General features: G+C 51.4%; 7 protein-coding genes across 7 annotated transcripts; 3 read left to right on the top strand and 4 right to left on the bottom strand.

The window, feature by feature from the left end:
- Positions 1-106: 106 nt before the first annotated feature.
- On the top strand, positions 107-2364 carry DSM5745_04678 (transient receptor potential ion channel family protein; the record flags this gene model as incomplete). The annotated part of the gene is made up of 2 exons (XM_026746694.1): positions 107-479; positions 542-2364. The coding sequence occupies 2 exons, from the start codon at positions 107-109 to the stop codon at positions 2362-2364; spliced, it is 2196 nt and encodes a 731-aa protein (XP_026604174.1).
- A 969-nt stretch (positions 2365-3333) lies between these two features.
- Positions 3334-4170, bottom strand: DSM5745_04677 (putative U1 snRNP complex component Yhc1; the record flags this gene model as incomplete). The annotated part of the gene is made up of 4 exons (XM_026746693.1): positions 3334-3734; positions 3784-3849; positions 3914-4042; positions 4104-4170. 4 exons carry the CDS (start codon positions 4168-4170, stop codon positions 3334-3336), a joined length of 663 nt encoding a protein of 220 aa, XP_026604173.1.
- A 3089-nt stretch (positions 4171-7259) lies between these two features.
- On the top strand, positions 7260-7748 carry DSM5745_04676 (DUF3602 domain-containing protein; the record flags this gene model as incomplete). The annotated part of the gene is made up of 1 exon (XM_026746692.1): positions 7260-7748. One exon carries the CDS (start codon positions 7260-7262, stop codon positions 7746-7748), a length of 489 nt encoding a protein of 162 aa, XP_026604172.1.
- Positions 7749-9748: 2000 nt separating this feature from the next.
- On the bottom strand, positions 9749-10992 carry DSM5745_04675 (actin-related protein ArpA; the record flags this gene model as incomplete). Its single annotated transcript, XM_026746691.1, has 3 exons — positions 9749-9811; positions 9859-10173; positions 10228-10992. 3 exons carry the CDS (start codon positions 10990-10992, stop codon positions 9749-9751), a joined length of 1143 nt encoding a protein of 380 aa, XP_026604171.1.
- Positions 10993-11423: 431 nt separating this feature from the next.
- On the bottom strand, positions 11424-12131 carry alg13 (N-acetylglucosaminyldiphosphodolichol N-acetylglucosaminyltransferase catalytic subunit ALG13; the record flags this gene model as incomplete). The annotated part of the gene is made up of 3 exons (XM_026746690.1): positions 11424-11562; positions 11616-11754; positions 11807-12131. The coding sequence occupies 3 exons, from the start codon at positions 12129-12131 to the stop codon at positions 11424-11426; spliced, it is 603 nt and encodes a 200-aa protein (XP_026604170.1).
- Positions 12132-12441: 310 nt separating this feature from the next.
- On the top strand, positions 12442-13655 carry DSM5745_04673 (mitochondrial 37S ribosomal protein mS35; the record flags this gene model as incomplete). Its single annotated transcript, XM_026746689.1, has 2 exons — positions 12442-12997; positions 13060-13655. The coding sequence occupies 2 exons, from the start codon at positions 12442-12444 to the stop codon at positions 13653-13655; spliced, it is 1152 nt and encodes a 383-aa protein (XP_026604169.1).
- Positions 13656-14568: 913 nt separating this feature from the next.
- Positions 14569-16083, bottom strand: DSM5745_04672 (uncharacterized protein; the record flags this gene model as incomplete). Its single annotated transcript, XM_026746688.1, has 3 exons — positions 14569-15566; positions 15621-15702; positions 15772-16083. The coding sequence occupies 3 exons, from the start codon at positions 16081-16083 to the stop codon at positions 14569-14571; spliced, it is 1392 nt and encodes a 463-aa protein (XP_026604168.1).
- Positions 16084-16367: the final 284 nt, after the last annotated feature.

Raw genomic sequence — 16367 nt, 5'->3', positions numbered from 1 at the left:
CAACTGCAATACCACCTCCGCTTCTCCTTCTTACGACAGGCCCTCCTCTTATTAGTCTTAACCCCGTTCGCGATCCAGAGCGCCGGTGGGACGTAAATCTGTCAAAATGCGGTCAATATCAGTTTTACTCTGCTTTCTGGTCACCCTCCTACATACGCCTGTGGTAGCCGCTGAGAGGCTCATCGAGTCTAAGGCCCTCACTTTGTGTCAAGATAGCTCGAACTTTACGGCCACCTATTTCCACGTCAGATATACCCCCAATAATAATTCGCTTCTAATCGGCTTCGATGGAGTCTCCTCCATTTCCGGTTATGTCGAGGCCACAATCATCCTCGATGCCTACGGTTATCAGGCCGTGAAGCAAACATTCAACCCTTGTGATATGGACCTTGAAGGCCTTTGTCCCATGAACACTGGTCCCATGAATATTCGCGACACTCCCATTACTATTGGAGATGATGTCGCAAACCAAATTCCGGGTACGCTTTCCGAATTGTAAACTACCACAAGAAACTGTACTGACTATTCTTTTTTCTTACAGGTATTGCGTATACGGTCCCAGATCTCGACGCCTCTGTTCGCGTTTACATCAATTCAACCACCACACACGAGAGCATTGCTTGCCTCGAGGCTAGTCTTTCGAATGGTAAAACCGTCTATCAAAAAGGCGTGGGGTGGGCTACCGCCATCATTGCCGGTCTGGGCTTGACTGCGTCTGCCATCACATCCGGTCTTGGGCATTCGAACACTGCCGCCCACGTTGCGGCTAATGCTCTCTCTCTTTTCTCGTTCTACCAGTCTCAAGCAATGATTGGTATGACTTCTATTCACATGCCGCCCATTGTTGAATCATGGACTCAGAACTTCCAATGGAGTATGGGTATCATTCGTATCGGCTTCCTCCAGGACATCTGTACGTGGTACCAGCGATCGACAGGAGGCACTGCTGCGACGCTCCTTTCGGAACTTTCGACCGTCTCCGTTCAGCCCCTTAAGAAACGTGCTTTCGATGCCGCTGCAGGATTAGTCCCAAGATCTGTGGGAGCTCTGGTCAAACGGGCTGGTGCTGAGAGTGAGAAAGCCACTTCCGAGACCGTTGAAGTCCGTGGAATTGAGCGTGTTGGGTTCATTGCTGGTATTGAGGAGACGAACATCTTTTTGACTGGTTTCATTTTCTTCGTTGTCTTCGTGGCTTTAGTGATGCTCCTCGTCGTCGCCTTCAAAGGAGCGTGCGAGCTTCTTGCTAAACATGGAAGGATGAAGAGCGATAAGTTCCAGGACTTCCGCAACGGATGGAGGGTTGTCACCCGTGGTATCTTGTTCAGATTGACTTTGATTGGTTTCCCTCAGATGTGTGTTCTTTGCTTGTGGGAATTCACTCGAAACGATTCGCCAGCTGAAATAGTACTGGCTGTGATCATGCTCATCTCACTCTTCGCGGCCTTGGGCTGGGCCTCATTCAAGGTGATCAGCTTGGCGAAGCGGTCGATCGCACTACACAAAAACCCGGCGTATATCCTTTACTCCGACCCGACTTGCTTGAACAAGTGGGGATTCCTCTATGTGCAATATCGAGCAACGGCCTACTACTTTGTTATCCCCGTCCTGGGCTATCTCTTTGTTAAGAGCATGTTCATTGGTCTCAGTCAGCCGGCCCCTGTGGTGCAAACCGTCGCCTATGTTATTCTCGAGGCGGCGTTCTTGATTGCAGTCAGCGTTTTGCGGCCTTGGATGGACAAAAAGACTAACATCTATAATATCTCCATCGCTGCGGTCCAGTTCCTGAACGCCATCTTCCTCCTTTTCTTCTCCGATGTCTTCAATCAACCAGGCCTAGTGACCGGAGTCATGGGAGTTGTCTTCTTCGTCATCAATGCGGTCGCTGCGTTGGTTCTTCTGATTTTGGTGATTGTTGGGTCAATCTATGCATTTGCCTCCAAGAACCCTGACACGCGCTACCAACCCATGAGGGATGACCGTGGCTCCTTCATCAAATCACAGACCCAACTTACCACCGAACTGGATGCATTGGGTGCCACCGCTCGAGGCGACATGAAGACAACCCCTTACAAGGCCAATCCTTTCGACGATGAGAGTGGCTCGTTTTCCAGCGGCAATGGCGCCAGCGTTAGCCGTCAAAACCTTGAGCCCAATCCGCCGGGAATGCCAAATCCAGCTCCTCATTCTCCTGTTGACCCGTCGCTACCATTGTTCCCCAGCGACAACTCCAGCCCGCGAGGACCTGGTAGCGTTGATAACATCCAAAGGTCACAGTCGCCGATTCCTCGAAGCTTTACCTCGTCACCATATCGAGCACAGAACAACCAAAGCCCATGGCAAAGAGGAGCGGGTTATGACCACTAAAAGAGTTTTATCGCTTTTCTTCTTTTTCCCGCTTTCAAACGATTGCTTTATTAGCTTTGATTAAAGAGATGAAGTTATGGCCGAGTACGGGAAGGGACTGACCGCTCGACCCGTGCTTTATTCATTCTATATTCGTCGGTACTTGCACAGTGCCGCTTTTTTATTTTCCTGTTTTCTATTTGACTCTGCCCAACTTGCGTATACCGTGATAAACTGGACTCTCTTTTCCTTTCCTCTCACCACCTCTCTCTCCCTCTTTACCCCACCCAGGATTTCTTTACCTTTTTCATCATCCGTTCTACTTACACTCGGCGTTCTATAGCATTGGATCTGGAGATCAGGACTTGGGTTTGCGGTCTTTGTGCGCTTCTTTTTGGTAGGGGTTTATCCAATGTGCCCTTCTGTTTTTGTTCTAGTTATGGAAAACTTAAGGTACCATAATGCTATTACTGCTGCGTCAATCCGACGTTAGCTGAAATCTTCCAATTTCCTCGCTTGTTCTAGAGCTTTGTAAGGTAGTATTAATGGGGTGAGAAATGTGGAATTTGGGTCATGCTTGCACTTGGACTCTTTTTCAAATTTCGTCTCAGAATATATATATTTGGCTGTGATTGGCCCGCATGTGTTGAAATAGCCCTAATAAATATCAGCCGTATTACTCCGGAGACAAGCAAGCATTTAAATGTCCTTTCGTGCCATTGCAGCTACTAAATATTGATATATAATATCAGGCGAGTTGTTTGGTAGTGAAGTCCCAATTCTGAGTATTTTTTGTTAGATTCAACTAAGTATCTACTATTATGCAATGTCCACCTCGAACGTCGTTACCAGCTTTTCAAGTCTTTACAAACGCAGTAAATAACCACAACGAACACCACATACGCCGGAGATGAAGAAATGAAGGCGAGAGAGGATAAGAAACCCTCGTAAATCACAAAGAGCAATGTTGACAGACAAGAACCACAATAATCATCGCCTATCGCCCATACCCGGCGGCGGTCCCGAGAACCCACCGGGTCCCATCCCAGGCGGGGGCGCAAATCCTCCTGGCCCATCGGCTCCGGGACCACCACCAGGTGGCCCGGACAGTCCAGGGCTGGGGCTGAATCCTGCAGGTCCCGGACCAGGCGCACCAGGCATGGGAGGGAATCCGCCCTGGAAGTTTGGAGGCGGGACGGGGAAGCCGCCTGGCGGGGGAGGGAACTGGCCGGGGGGCGGTGCAGAACCTGGGAGCGCGGCCATGTTCGGAGGCATGTTTGGCATGTTGGGGAGGGGTGGAAGGCCGGCGGGGCCTGCTCCGGGAGGTGCGCCCATGGGGCCGGACGTTGGCGGGAAGGGAGGGGGGAAGGGGAGACCTCGTGCTCCGGGGGCTGGTTTGGTTAGTGACTTGTTTGGGAGCGAGAGGGAAAGAAGACGTACGTGGTGGCATGGCGGCGCCGCCTGGGCCGGGAGGAGGGATACCGAATGGAGGAGGGGGGAATTGGCCTTTTGTGTGGTTAGCTTAGCTCTCGTCCTTGACTTGTAAGCGTGAAAGCTCCCGAGTACGTACCTGGGAATCCAAACGGAGGCGGGTAAGCACCTGGCGGAACCATGGCGGGGTTTGGAACAGCCTGTCCCTCAGCAGCGTATGAAGACGTGATGGAGTCGATGACTGATTGTGCCTTTTCCTGTCCGATTTCTGCAATTGCGATTGTGAGCTTGCTTGTGAGATACCACGGACATATGATGGGTGCGCGTACGCTGATAGTATTCGACGACGTTTCTGAGATGGTTTCGTCCGGAGTTGTGTGCCTTGCGCACGCTCATCGAGTCGTGTGTTAGGTATACATCGCAGTAGTCGCCTATGAATCGAGCAGGCGGTTAGTCAATGGACTTGCGGCAGGCTCCGGATGGAATTTGATGGAGAATCGCGTCGCGAGATTTCGTTCCATGAAGATAAAGAATTCGCGGGAAAACCTACAGAAGAGTGCCTCGAAGGTTAGCTGGAAACCGATGTGGTAGGGGAAGGGATCACCTATATTTCGGCATCTTGATTATTGGAGCGCCGGCGTTGCACTCGTGGTCTTGAAGTAACAAAGCTCAAAATAAATAGAAGTTAGTCAAGTTGCGAGACGCACCCTCAGTTTTCAGTTCTGCGAGAGCTAAGGCGTTCCTGACTGTCTGGCGGTGGCGGGCCTCGCATGTGGAGATGTCGATGAAGATATTCGCGATGCTATCTGAAGGCGGTCAAACTGGGCAGTATAGTGCTTTAAAGCCTCAGGCTCTAAGGCATCAACCAGTACATCTGAAATTCTGAATTCAGTGTCTCAGTGACAACAAAATAAGGGACTCTGAAACTGAGACCGGTGCCAAACATCTTGCATAACCCAAGCCCTCAGAAGTTTTCATCTCATTCACATTGTTCCGGCTTCCGAGACATAAACTAAGAACAGTAGCTTATTGTGCTTGACATCCCGTACTGAAATTATAGCGATACTTGGAGTAGCTTGCATAGGGAATTGAAAGAATCAAGTCTGCGGCGCTTTTATCATAGGCCACTTGTTAGTCTTTGACATTGATTTAGAGGGATGATGTACAAGCATTTTTGCTCTTGCACCTGCCGATGTCCACTGTATGCACTATGCAGCCCAGGGATTTGATGATGAGCAGTCCAGTGGGCAATCCTCTGGTCAACCAAATATTATGCGAGGGCAACAGAGCCGTTGGTTATGTTGCTGACCTGCGCAGATGCATCCCCGCACTATGCCCGCAATTTTTGACTGTGCTTGGCGATCCTGGGGTAATGTACGGCTTACAGGTACTCCAACTTATTTGTTGTTCTCAAGACTTGGCCCGGAGTCCATTTACATAAGTTGTTGACACTGATTCGATGTATTGATCCAGACGGCTGAGCATCATGATGCTACGACGGTAGCATCGTATACGGAGTATATCCTCGTGGCTCCATAGACTCCATACTCCATAGAGAGCGAGATAATGTTGAACCCCAGACGAACCACATGGGATCAGGGTCAGCCCCTTAGTGGCCAACGCCGTGAGGAGATCAATTCTTTCGACAGCGACAGATGGAGAAGTGAGGGGTAGTCCGTTAGCAGGAATCTGCGGTAGTAGTAGTCTAGTAGTCTGTCAAAACATCCATCAGGTGACGCTCCAGCGTCAAAGCCGAGGTGGAAAGAAAGGAAAAAAGGAAGGATTGGGATTCTGATACGTCATGCCGTGTGACCTGCCGCTCTGGGGTTGAAATCCGGGGAAGGATCTTGAGGCAATTTGAATCTAGGCACCTGCAGAATATTAATATGGTCAAGCAGGCTCAGGAGTCTCTCCAAGTCACGGCACCCTTCCAGCCTCAAACCATCCTCACCGCATGACTTGCAAAGTTCAGCCGTCTATCCTGACTCTGAACAGTTGTCAAGTTTCAACTTGGAAGACGGCAAGACGCGGTCCCCAAGGTGTGAAGTGGAGCTGCAGATTTTTCAGCCAAACCCACTTCTATCCGCCAACTTGGACGCAGCTTCCTCTTTGGTAAGCAGGCTAGAGTCCAGCCCTGCAGCAGATCTGGGGTAATTATCCCTGCGGCTTGCGCAATATGCCTCATATACTTCGACACTGACAGGATTGAAGCATCGTAACCCTGGCAAGTTGTAGCCATTACTTGAGATATATGCAGGTGTATGCCTCCTCCCGACATACTTGCCTGTACAGTGTATAACCACCCCAGTAACAACTAGTAGCAGGCAGAAGGGGGGATCAACGTGTTCATGCCAAGCGAATGGTGAGAATCTGTTCATAATGATCTCCTGCCAAGCAGCAGCAGCGCCATCGCGCCTTGCCTCGTGGAATGCTACTCGAACGTCGCAACGCCCAACTTCTCGAAATTCCCTCAGCTGATGGCGCCAGATGGCGATACTCCGTACTCTGAAAAAATAGAAACATCGATGATGCAATTGTGCTTGAATCTTGACAGCATGAGTTCTCACCGGATCATGCGGGGTTCAGAAATTTTCCCCTGTCGAGTCATTTTCCTGGATTCTGCCGCCCGGCGGCTGCGGTTGTAAGCGCCAGATCTTTTCCTGTACTCCGTAGTCTACAACAACGATGCCCATAGACTTGAGATACTCCGGGCTCCGTACGGAGTACAAGAAAGGAGTCGAAGGCTGTGGTCGTGCCAGGAGCACCCCTTGGCCAACGTGTGCCTATTACCCTGTAGTGTGTCAATAGCGAGACGCCTAGAAATCACCAGACACCAGGGGACCAAGGAGGGATTTCCATTACCCTCACAAAACCGCATTCAGCCAGGGCTCGTCAGACGCGCCGTGGCGAAACGTAACAGAAACCGAGCAGGGCCAGGGAAGCATGAAAGAAGCGGTCGGCGCACACGGCCGGCGGGCCAGTTGAGGGACTAAAGGCCAATCACGGGCCCCGGCAGCATCACATGAGCAGCGGTTACTGGTCGCTGCTTTCAGGGGGTGCGTGGAAACAGCAGTTCCTGGATTCCAGCCAGATCCATCGCATCGAAATTTGCTAAGCGCATTGACGATGGGCAGGGCCTCTCCACTGCGGACTCAGCGTGTGACCTCGCGGTGTGCCTGGATTCGGTCTGTTGCGGTCGCTGAGTCGCTGGCAACGGGTCACTCTGACGACCGACTGCCACTCATCATGCGGCGTGCGGAATTGCGTGCCCTTGTTTCCATGCTTTCCCCGGAACAGCTCTGCTGGACCCAGTCCTATATAGAGCTCCTGTCCCCGCCCAATTCTCTGGTTCACTTCCCAAAGATCGCAAGACTCACACAAATAAAAGACTTTTCTCCCTCGTCTGTCAGCGTCATCTGTCGTCTGTCATCCTTTTCGAGTTGACTTCTGCGTTCCTGCATCGTTAGCAGCAGCATCCATACACCATGCCCGTCAACTACCACGTCGTCGAGCCGCACCCATCAGTCCCTCACAGCGGCCGTCCAGCTCTACATACGGCTCGCGGAGGCGCCGGCAATGTCATCAACCTGAAGAACACCAAGACTACACCTTCTCGAACCGCCACGGGCCCAGCATCCCTCACTCGATTGGACTCCCATGTCCCCTCAACATTCACATCCGGCCGCGGCGGCGCCGGCAATGTCCACCGCAGCAGCGAGCGTGCCATCTTTAGCTTCGACGAGGAGCTGGAACGCGAGATGCGCCGCGCCGCGCCTGTTTACCATGTTGGCCGCGGCGGCGCAGGCAACATGATCCACCGCGAGAACGACAACGAGAGCACCCTGAGCCGCAAGTTCTCTTCAACCAGCAATACATCGGCCAAGAGCAATCTCTCCTCGACAAGTGACCGCGCGCGCGAGATGGCCCGCCGCGGCCTTGAAAAGGGCTGGGAGAAGATTAAGGGCATGGCATAGACATCGACTTCTACATCGACTTCAACATTCCTGTCTTCCTTGCTTGGTTTCTTCCAGCGCCTGGCTTCCTGTCACAACGCATCTAGCGGCGTTTGGCTTCAACACTCACGATCACGATGATTCACGACCCCCAAAAAGTTCCTGATTTCTTCATTTCTTCGAATCTTTCCTCTGTCAATCCTCTCTCATCTCAATCTCCATTCTTCCATCTTCGACCTCGGTTCTACGCCTTTAATCCTTCGCTTTCGCTTCGTTCCCCGTTCATCGACCTTTCTTTCTTACCTTACTCCCGAACCGACATTCCTTCTACCCGCCCGCCTTGAACCAAATAAACAACTTCTTTTTCAAAAAAAAATATCTATGATACCCCAGTCTCCGGACACTTTTATACCCTTCTGTTGGTTTTCACTACCCTTGGGTTATTCCCTTGTCTGGGAGTATTGTTCTTGATTATCATTACTACCCCCAGCACGACGGAGTCGGCATTTGCATGCTTGTTTGCCTGCTTGCTTGCATCTTGGAGCTCTTCAGCCTCTATGTACTTCCATCTAGCATACTCTAATCACAAAAAAAAGCAAACAACACCCAAAACCTTCCTTGCGTATTGCGTATGAGACTTTTTCTCGTAGATCTTTCTATATAAAGTAACATCAATGTTTTTGCCTCATGATGGTCAGGAACATCCGATGTGCGATGTTCCGTTGAGGCGTTGACTCATGTCGGGCATGTCGATCATTAATGACGCCACCAGCGTGTCCTCGGGTATACCGATGATCACGCCTCACCTGGGCCCTGGGCCCTAGGCAAGTTCATCACAGCCTCGAAAAAGAAAAAGAGACAACAGCGGCAGAAAATCGCATCTGCCTACCGTATCTTGCCCAGAAGTCCGCGCCACTCCTTTCTGCTATTTCTGGACACACACGCAGTAGAACGTGTACGTAGACATTGTCGCGCAAAGGCATACTGCGTACGAGTACACCGTCAATCTCCAGTTCGCGATCAGGTACCCGCGTGGCGAGCGATCTGATTTCATCTGATGTGCCCAACGTCAACGTCACTAGTGACTACTGTGGTCAAGTCAGCCTTAGAGGTCGGTACCTAACCGATCCATGTCTAACCCTAACTTCTTATCCCAGCCCGCTGAACCCCGACATTGAGGTCGAGTGTTGGTGTTGGAACACGTCCGGAGGGGCATTTTACTGACCTAGCTTACTATGCGACGGCCTAGACGGTATGGCGATACAAGCTATGGATAGCTGGGTAGCCGGGTTGTTACAGTAGCGAGCGCTCGAAGCAGCCATGCGGAAGGGACTGGGGAATGTAAGTAGCATGTTTCTTAATGAACCATGTAGCAAGACAAATTCGGCGAACCTGACAATAACGTCCTCCTCAAAGACATCTATTCCAAGTCAGATTCCATTATTTACCTAAAGACTCCTAAGTCTAAGTGCGCGAGTAGGTCTATCTCCGTGCCCCGCTTCTGCGGATTACACAAGGACGTAGATAACACGGATGCTAAGCATGAAGAATAGGAGAAGACGAATGATGAATAGGTATGTCCCGCCTCAAATTTCAACGGCCTGCGCAAGCGACAGGATGAAACCGTTTACTTTGGCCCCTAGACCAAAGCAGCGGAAGCAGGTTGGATTGCAGTATGGATATGAGCCGACAGACAATGTGCAGGTGCGTTGCATTAACATTAGCTGTCACTTACAGGCGCAGCCGGTTCGCAAGAACAGATGCTCGTTCGTAATGAGGAGATGAGGGAGATGCGATCGATGGCGTAAAGTAAGGGTTGATATGATTAACAAGACCTTGGAAAAGAGACGGGGTATCAAACGCGGCTATATTCCGTCTGCCGGATAAAGCAAAATAAATCGGTCTTCAAGCTAAAAGACAGCGCTCGTTTTCTCTTGTGCATCCGATGGTACAGCTTCGGCCCCGCGGGCGCTGGGTGCGGCCGGGCTTCAGGCATGCTGAGCCGTCCAGACTATCAAGTCTTAAGCGAACTTTCGGTGAATGATCTCAGGGTCCTCGTGCCACTCGTCTGCGCTAACCCACATCTACAGATTGTTAGTAGAAAGCTTCAATATATGAACGAAAGAGTTACCTTTCGGAACGTGCTCAGCCCAGCAAGAATACCTCCACCAATCCAGGTAGTGTACTTTCGCTCAGCGGGCGCAGATATACGGATTTTCATGTCCTCGACAGCCAATCGCTTGATCTCGCGCATTAATCGGTCGGGGAAATTCCTGCAGAGTGTTGATCCACCGGAGAGAACAATGTTAAGGTAAAGAGACTTGCGCAGGTCAAGATCTGTGCGGATAATAGCATCTTGGACGATCTGGTGCACACCGGGGTACTCGAGGCCAATGAGTTCCGGGTCGAAGAGAATCTCAGGAGCACGGAAACGTTCCTGTCCGATCTACAGCCCGTGGTTAGCTTATATGTCCACTTGCTGGCTCCAGCGGAAACATACCTTGATCTTATGTCCATCCGGCAGGACATAGTCCGCCTGCTTCGATTCCGACTTGTAGGTGTTCATCCATTCCTTCTCCTCGCGCTTCGGATCCAAGGAGACATAGCAGACCTTCTCCTTGATCATCCGGACCACCTCCTTTTCGGCGCTGGTATGCAGCACGTTCCCGGTCTTCCGAAGCAGAAGTTGTAACTGTTCCGTCACATCTCGTCCGGCAACATCAATCCTCCGAATACTGTTTGGGATCGCAAAACCCTCAAACACCGGGACCGCATGAGAAACCCCATCCCCTGAATCCAGAACAACGCCGGTCGTCCGTCCGGAAGCATAAAGCGACAGCACGGCCTGAATAGATGTATAGAGCGCGGGTACATTGAATGTCTCAAACATAATCTGAGCAGCTATATCACGGTTCTTGCGCGGATTGAGTGGTGGTTCGGTAAGGAGGACCGGGTGCTCTTCCGGCAGCGTCTTGAGCTCGTTCTCGTACACGTAGTGCCAGATTTTCTCCATGTCGTCCCAATCTGTCACAATACCATGTTCTAAAGGATATCGGATCTTCATCAGACCCCGCAGTTCCTGGGCTCGTTGTCCGATGAAGACGTCTCCTTCTAGACCGCCGGCCATGACCCGGGGATGTTTGGGCCGACCGACAAACGATGGGAAGTAACATGACGGGATTTCCTCGCCAGCAAACCCGGCGCGAATAGTGCCGCTGCCATTGTCGATGACGATAGGGGCGTTGTGAAGCGTGGCCTCAGTCATTGCGGGGATCTGGGTGTGTAATAAGTTCGTTATGAGAGATCGGGGAGGTGTTTTGGGAGGAGTGCGGCTTTGTTTGTGAGGCGGCGGCCCCACGGCCTAGGAGCTGTTGATTGGGAACACGTAGGGAAAACAAGAAATTACACCTCAATTGTTGAGATGGGTTGGGAAAGAAAAGAAAAGAGTAGAATTGGAATGACTATGTGAAGTTGAAGAACAGGAGGCTTTCTCGCGCGTTGGCTGCAAACCAACCAAATTGGGATGGCCCGCCGCAAAGAAGCTCGGACCACTCAGGAGTATAAGTACAGGCACTTCTATCTTCTAGGTCGAGTCCTCTCTATCTGCACACCACATAGTCCACGAGTGACTCTGTCAAATTCTAGTCCCAGAAAGTAAGAATAACTTCGGCGCCAGTTAACTATCAGAGCCAAGTCTTAATCCAAGTAGCCCATCTCCTCCGAGACAACGCCCTCAAGGTTCTGGGGCTGTAGCTCACGCATACCATGAACCGGCGGCCAAGTGAGCATCTTGGTGCGCAGAGCCTCGGCACGTTCGAGTGCAGCGGATACCTCACTGCAGAGAATCAGCCACCATCAGGAAAGGGGTCAGAAACAGGAGTATCATACCGGTGATCACTCCATATCGCGTAGCCTTCGTCTTGAAGTACTTCAGCGAGCTCTGCCTGGTGATTGTCCTGGAGTGTAGGATTAGGCACCACGACCAGCGGGACACCAAATCTCAAGGCTGATAAAATACTGCCGGAACCTTTAATCGTCTGTCAGTTCCCTGAGCGTCCGAGAGATGAGGTTGTAGTTACCTGCGTGGCTAATTACCAGTCCGCTGCTTCGGTTTTCAGATGGCTTGGCTTTGGCTAGACGTATTTCATTGTCCAGACCGGCTGGATTGAAGTCGAAACCGTGAACAATGATGCCATGACGGTTGGGATCACCGGGAGGGTACTTTGCGCTGAACTCATCAAATAGCTGCTCTCCGTCCTTGCCATACTGGATAAGAAGATCCGTATAGCCGCGCTGATTCAGAGCTTCAAGAAAAATAGGATTCAAGATAGACTTCAGAAGAAGATGGAAGGAGGCAGTGGCTCCAACAGTCACGAAACACAGTTTTCTAGCTTCTTCCGACATGATGGGTTGAGGGGTTGACGGATTGATGTTCTCCATGTTAGTTCACACCACTCATCACGCAAGTTGGTATGAAGGGTTTAGGAAATTCGCAGAAATTTTGTTAAGCAGGTGGCTGCGTTGTACTGCATTCTTCTGTCCATAGCGATTCTAGTAAAGAAAGAGCATATGAAGGTGAGGGAGAATAACCACCGAGGCTCCGTCACAGGACTGCTCGATGCAGTCTAGCGCCGCCAAGCCCTGTTCAACATCCGCAAAAAAACAACCACCGAAATCTCTCCAGACCAGCCAGAAAACAGCATTTCCCCGCACAATGGTCCTATTAGCAAGGTATCTGGGCCGCTCCGCCCGGACGCTGGCCCAAAGATGCCCAATCGCCATTCAACGCCGTCCTTTCTCTGCCTCGCCCTCGACATTCCTCCCCGAAGACCCCCCAGACCCGGTGCAGCCGAAGGACCCTCGCCCCGAAGACCTGCCGAAGGCGCCGGAGTACTCGCCAGACTTATTGTCCCCGGAGGAGCGTCAGTACTATGATCTGTTGTCTCCGGAAGAGCGCAAGGAATTCGACGAGGAGCAGCGCAAAGCCGTCGAGCAATTCAACGACATCAAAGCGCGAAAGGCGATGTGGGAAGAGATCGACAAACAGGTAGCCAGTCTTGACCGACAAATTCCTCTGAGGTACGCGGAACCTCTTGGAAAGCCCCGAGGATTCTGGGCAAGGAACGAAGATGATGAGTTTGGCATTGTGGAGGACGAGGATGATTTCCATAACGACGATATCACGTCCATGGCGCATGCGGAGGTCGAATTACATCGTGAAGTAAGAGAATACGCGCGGATCACCGCATGGGACATGCCACACCTAAGCAGTAAGCATCCCGACACCTCAAATGCGTCTACGTGATCCGACGACCAAACTAACAGTCTTTAGAACTGGCCAAACCCTTCACCCTTCCCCCCGAAACCCACATCCTCCGCTTCCGCTACACCACATACATGGGCGAATCCCACCCAGCCGAAACCAAAGTCGTTGTTGAACTCGCCAGCAGCGATCTCGTCCCCAAGTACCTCACCGAGGCCCAGCGCCAAACACTCCTCAAAATAGCCGGCCCCCGGTACAATCCACAGACAGATATTATCCGCATGTCCTGCGAGAAATTCGACACCCGCGCCCAGAACAAGCGCTACCTAGGCGACCTCATCGGCACACTTCTTAAGGAAGCTAAGGAGGGTGACTCATTCGCCGACGTACCCCTCGACCTCCGCCACCACAAACCAAAGAAGACGCTGCAGTTCCCGCAGGAATGGATCGTGACAGAGGAGCGCAAGCAGCAGCTGGAGGCTACCCGGGCTGAGCGGAAGCGCCTTGCGATGCAGAAATCGGGCGTTGTGGACGGTAACTCGGTCATTGCGGAGGCAGTTAAGGTTATCCCCGCTCTGAATCCCGCTCTGAAGGCCCATGCGGCTGCAGAACGTGAGAAGGTTGCTATGAGGTTCGGAGCTCAGGCTAAGCAAAGGCTACGCTAGGAGGGTTATGGATTCGGCCACGAGACGTGGTCGAGGATGTTGTACAATCTTTGTATCTTTGCTCGAGGATGGCGCAGGGTCGTTTAGACCTTTTATTTTCATGTCAATGTACTATACTATTATTACCCTATATCTTCTTCCCACATACCCCATCTTGGGTCATAATACAGTAGAAGCTGTTATTTGGGACTCGGTTAGTTTGGCTCTGTTACTCGGTAGGTGCTCTTTTGTATGTGAAATCAATCGCATTTATTGTGTTAAAACCCGTGCCTAAGAACGCCAGGCGCCCTATCCCCCTCTGGTTTTCTATGTTTCCTATCTTCGTCCGCTGTTATTTGGTACAATATGCGGAACGAACGAAATACATGTAGAAAGAAGGGAGATCATATAGTACAGGTTGGTTGAAACAGCATAGAGAGAACAGACAAAGGAAAAGGAAGGAAATTGGGAAGAAGAAAAAGACGAAAAAAAAAACAGTAAATAAAATGGGAAGATCGGAACAAGTAGATGTCGAACGGAGATATCCAACCACCGCCGGCTACCTGCAAAGTAAATCGGCAGTTGTTTCATATATCCCAAGAACGTCCATCGATGGTTTCAGATCGTGATCAGAGCAGAGACCTCTGAGGTCAGACAATGGATGCTCGTCTAACCTCGTCTCTCTCGAAACCAGTCCACATATTCACTTCACTTCATCAAGTCGTATACAATACAACATACGTGCATGCCTCCGGGGTGCAGCAGGTATATTTAAAACGAGAAGTGGCCACCATCATAGCGGATCGTATGATATCATAGGAGGATATATCTTGCCCTGATGTTGGTAGACCAGGGAAGAAAACAGACAAAACGCTCGCTTCGGAAAACAATCTATCGAGTTGGAGGTGGCTTAGTGGACCGGTAAAAGCGTCGATTACTTCTTGCCGTGAAAGTACAAGTCTTCCTCGGAGGAATCAGCAGACTGTTTGCCATTGGTTTTCTTCGCGCCGACAGCACCATACACCTTGCCATGACCTCGAGGATTCCGTCCTCGGCCGCGGAAAAAGCCAGGGCTAGTGCCAGGAGACGGGCCGTTTGGGGATGGACCACGAGTGGATGGGTTTGAGTTGGTGCTTCCGCGACGGACGTCTGTCACGGGGCTGGGGAGCACAGAGCCGGTGGTCTTGGAGGCCGGTGAGGTGCCGTTCGACGAGGCTGTGGCCTGGTTATGATACGCGTGCAAGGTAGTCGCTTCAGCTAGCTTGGGTGCGCCACATTCGGGCGCCTCGTACAGACGGCGAGAGCGCGTCGAGGCCTTGAAGCCGGTTGAGTTCACGGGGGAGTCAAAATGACCCGGGAGATAGTCTGCGTTTGCAGCAGTGGTATTCAATGTGAGGCCGTGATAGTTCAGACGTACTTCCTCGTGCTGAGTCTTCGCAGATGCCTGAACAAAACCGGTTTCCTTCGACGACGGACGGTAGGGCGAGGCGTTCCCGGACAAGAAATCTGTTTGATCAAAGGAGATCAGGTCCTGCTTCATAGTGCCAGTGTGAAACTGACCAGAGGAGCTTCGTGGAGCCTGTCCTGGGGTAAACGGAGCGGTGGACGAGGCTAAAGGATTAAATGGAGGTGGTGGGAGGAGGGCCGTTTGCTGATGCTGCTGTTGCTGGGGTAAATAGGCTGGAGATATCTGGTTTGCATTTCCATCGAAGTTGGAACGCTCTCCCGCTCCGTTGATTCCCAGCTGGGGAGGGAAATGATTTGATCTAACAGCCACCTCATGATTGTTTGCAGTATGGGGGCGCGGATGTCCATGTCCGTTCTGCAGGCTTGGGATGCCGTACTTCTCACGATACCAGCGGGGAATGTCACGTAGACCGAGTTTTTCCAGCCCAGCACGGTCAAGAGGTATCTCATGCTTGTAAAGACATCCTAGGAAAACCAAGGTTAGCCGCTACGCATTGCACAAGGATACTTCGCTCTTACCTTGCTGCTGGTAATCACATTCACCATGACGGACCCAGTAAGAGCAAAACTCTTTGTTGTTGTTGTTGTTGCGATTGTGAGGCTTCCATGGGGCAGTTAGCATAATAGCTCTCTAAAGGCTATGCCCGAGCAAGATAATACTAATACCTACACGTTGATGGTTTCCAGCACCGGCATTTCCGCCATTGTTGAGGACCAAAGCCCCAGCAGTCGAGGGATTGGTCGTCTGAGAAGTGTTCTGCTGAAGTAAAGCATTCGCAGACACAGCGCCTTCAACCTGATAGAAATGACCGCGCGTCTTCAGGAAGCCCAGGCTTAGCATTCCATTTGTTTGGTCTGGAGACAACACGCGAGGGGCACCGTGGATGGTGATGTTGGTGGGGAGCTCATCGACCGCGATGAGAGGAGTGATACTGCCATCCGAGCGATGAACGAAGAACTCGGGACGCAACGAGGAAGACATGTTGTAGCACATCGAACGATCGTTGGATCAGAGGAATTTTGCGGAAAAGGGATGTGGAAGTGTGTCAGTGTTGGTCAGTACGTGGGGGATTTGGCCGGTATAAGTACTAGGAGCGGTGGCGGCGAGGAGGGAGAAAGAGGGGCAATTGAAAAGGCAGTAGGTGAATGAAGGACAGAGTGAAGGATATGACTCTGAGACCAGGTGTGATTCGCTCAACCAAATATATGAAATTCACCAAAGCAGGGCAGTGAGGAAATGAGCGCATGAGAGGGTTGACATTCACA

Source organism: Aspergillus mulundensis, assembly GCF_003369625.1.
Source record: "Aspergillus mulundensis strain DSM 5745 chromosome Unknown scaffold_4, whole genome shotgun sequence".
NCBI lineage: Eukaryota > Fungi > Ascomycota > Eurotiomycetes > Eurotiales > Aspergillaceae > Aspergillus > Aspergillus mulundensis.
This window is presented reverse-complemented; position numbering and strand designations above follow the sequence as displayed.